The 2,281-nt window shown below is 36.9% G+C and overlaps 1 protein-coding gene across 1 annotated transcript in view; it reads right to left on the bottom strand.

Moving 5' to 3' along the window:
* Positions 1-2,281, bottom strand: part of cdh15 (cadherin 15, type 1, M-cadherin (myotubule)) — a gene marked incomplete in the record, with an annotated part of 59,456 nt that overhangs the window by 5,758 nt on the left and 51,417 nt on the right. Inside the window, 2 exon segments of the mRNA XM_014002982.1 lie at positions 1,014-1,142; positions 1,218-1,399. Of these exon segments, the coding sequence (XP_013858436.1) occupies positions 1,014-1,142; positions 1,218-1,399 (311 nt within the window).

Genomic DNA, 2,281 nt, shown 5'->3' with positions numbered 1-2,281 from the left:
GGGAACAGTAGTTATATGCATAACATTACGTTTTCATTGGCTGTTAATTTTCGGGTAAGCCTGGATTTTTCTAAAGCCTGTAGTACCACCGGGAAAAGCAAGAGGACTCTTTTTTCCTCCATAGCTTACCTGTCTAATATCAATCTGTCAGGAGATAGTGACAGAGTGAACAAATATGTTAAAAATATATTTTTAGAAAAGTTACATACTGCACCTTTAAGCTACAAGTTTACTTGTTTTAGCTTTTAAAACCCATTCTTCTCATTTATGCTTTTAGCTAATGTTGTGCTGTTTGAGATCTGGCTACTGTTTGGTAATTTTGGTATTTAGTTACTGTTCTGATCATTTTTGCTTTTAGTTACCAGCTTGCTTGTTTTAGCTTTTAGAAACTATTCTTCTCATTTATGCTTTTGGCTACTGTTTTAGCTTTAAGCTAATGTTCCGCTGCTTACGTTTTTAGCTACCGGTTGATAATTTTAGTATTTAGCTACTATTACGACCATTGTTGCTTGTAGATACCAGTTTGCTTTTTTAGCTTTTAGAACTGTTTCTTCTATTGTTTGTTCATTTTGGCTGCTATCTACTTGTTTTGTTACCTTTAGCTTCTAGTTATTGTTCTGTTGGTTTTAACATTTAGCTACTCTTACGAACATTTTTGATTTTAGCAACTGTCCTGCTGGTATTACCACATTTCTAGTTTTAACATTTTGATTATTGTTTTGCTTATTTTAGATTTTAGCTACCATTTTCTTGTTTTAGCTACTGTTTTGCAAACTTTAGCTTTTAGCCATTGTTTTTCTAATTTGGGCTTTTCGCTACTATTTAGCTGATTTGAGTTTTTTGCAATATTTTAGCTGGTTTAAGTTGTTTTTTATTTTAGCTTCAAGTTTTTGCTAATTTTAGTTTTTTAATTCGGTTTTAGCTTCTCCGACATGTTTCAGCTGTCATTTGGCTGTCAGCTTTCATAACTTTTTTCGTAACTTTTTTCAAAGCCTTCCTGATGTTTGGCTCACCCAGGTGGGGCTGAACTTCGGCGGATGGTTGTTGATGTCAGACACAAGTATGATGGCCTCGGCCTCGCCGCTCAGACCTTCGCCTCCTAAATCAGCCACCTTTAGCTTCAGCTTAAAGCCCTGCACCACCTGAGAGAGAACACAGCACGTTTATTAGATAGAAGAAAAACCCCGAGCATCTGCGTGAACCTGCCTCTGCTCTACCTCTCGGTCCAGACCCACGTCTCGGGTGTAGATGGCGCCCGTCTGGTTGTTGATGCCAAACATGGTTTTGGTCACGGCGTTGGCGGGAATGCTCTCCTGGCTAACGATGGAGTAGCTCAGGGCAGCGTTTTCTGTCATTGGGTCGTCTGCGTCTGTGGCCAACACTGACATCACTGACGTACCTGTCAGGGAGAAATTAACATTTTAGTCAAGCAGTTAAAAGTTGTTTATTTTTTTAATAACCAACTTTGAAGCATGAAGTAAATTAAGCCAAATCAGCTGTTTTTAAAGTAGAGTTCTTGTTACTCATTAAGTGATCTTATGCCTTAAAAGTAGGATGAAAATACAACAGAACTCTGAACTCCTGAAGAGCAGTGTGTGAATGAAAACGTGTTTCTGATTATAAAAAAAATGTTAATCCAGTTGGACTTTTAGATTCAAAAAGCCACTGGGGGGGAAAAATAAAATAACTCTGACTTTTGTCTCTGAATTCTGAGTTTATCCAATCAGGAACCAGTTTCGATGATTCTTCCAATCAGGAACCAGTTTCGATGATTCATCCAATCAGGAACCAGTTTAGATGATTCTTCCAATCAGGAACCAGTTTCGATGATTCTTCCAATCAGGAACCAGTTTCGATGATTCATCCAATCAGGAACCAGTTTTGATGATTCGTCCAATCAGGAACCAGTTTTGATGATTCATCCAATCAGAAACCAGTTTTGATGATTCATCCAATCAGAAACCAGTTTTGATGATTCATCCAATCAGAAATCAGCTCTTTTCAGGAACAAGTCAGAATTCTGGCTTTTAGCTACCATTTTCTTGTTTTAGCTACTGTTTTGCAAACTTTAGCTTTTAGCCACTGTTTTGCTAATTTGGGTCTTTTGCTACTATTTAGCTAATTTGATCTTTTTGCTATATTTTAGTTGGTTTAAGTCAGAATTCAGACTTTTTTCTCGGAATTCTGAGATTAAAGTCAGAAATTTTTACTTTTTTTCCCCAGTGGCACTAATCCGCTTTCATATTTAGATCTAGTTTTCTGTTTTTAAAAAGAGCTATTT

Source organism: Austrofundulus limnaeus, unplaced genomic scaffold, assembly GCF_001266775.1.
Source record: "Austrofundulus limnaeus strain Quisiro unplaced genomic scaffold, Austrofundulus_limnaeus-1.0 Scaffold16, whole genome shotgun sequence".
In the NCBI taxonomy this organism is placed as follows: Eukaryota; Metazoa; Chordata; class Actinopteri; order Cyprinodontiformes; family Rivulidae; genus Austrofundulus; species Austrofundulus limnaeus.
This window is presented reverse-complemented; position numbering and strand designations above follow the sequence as displayed.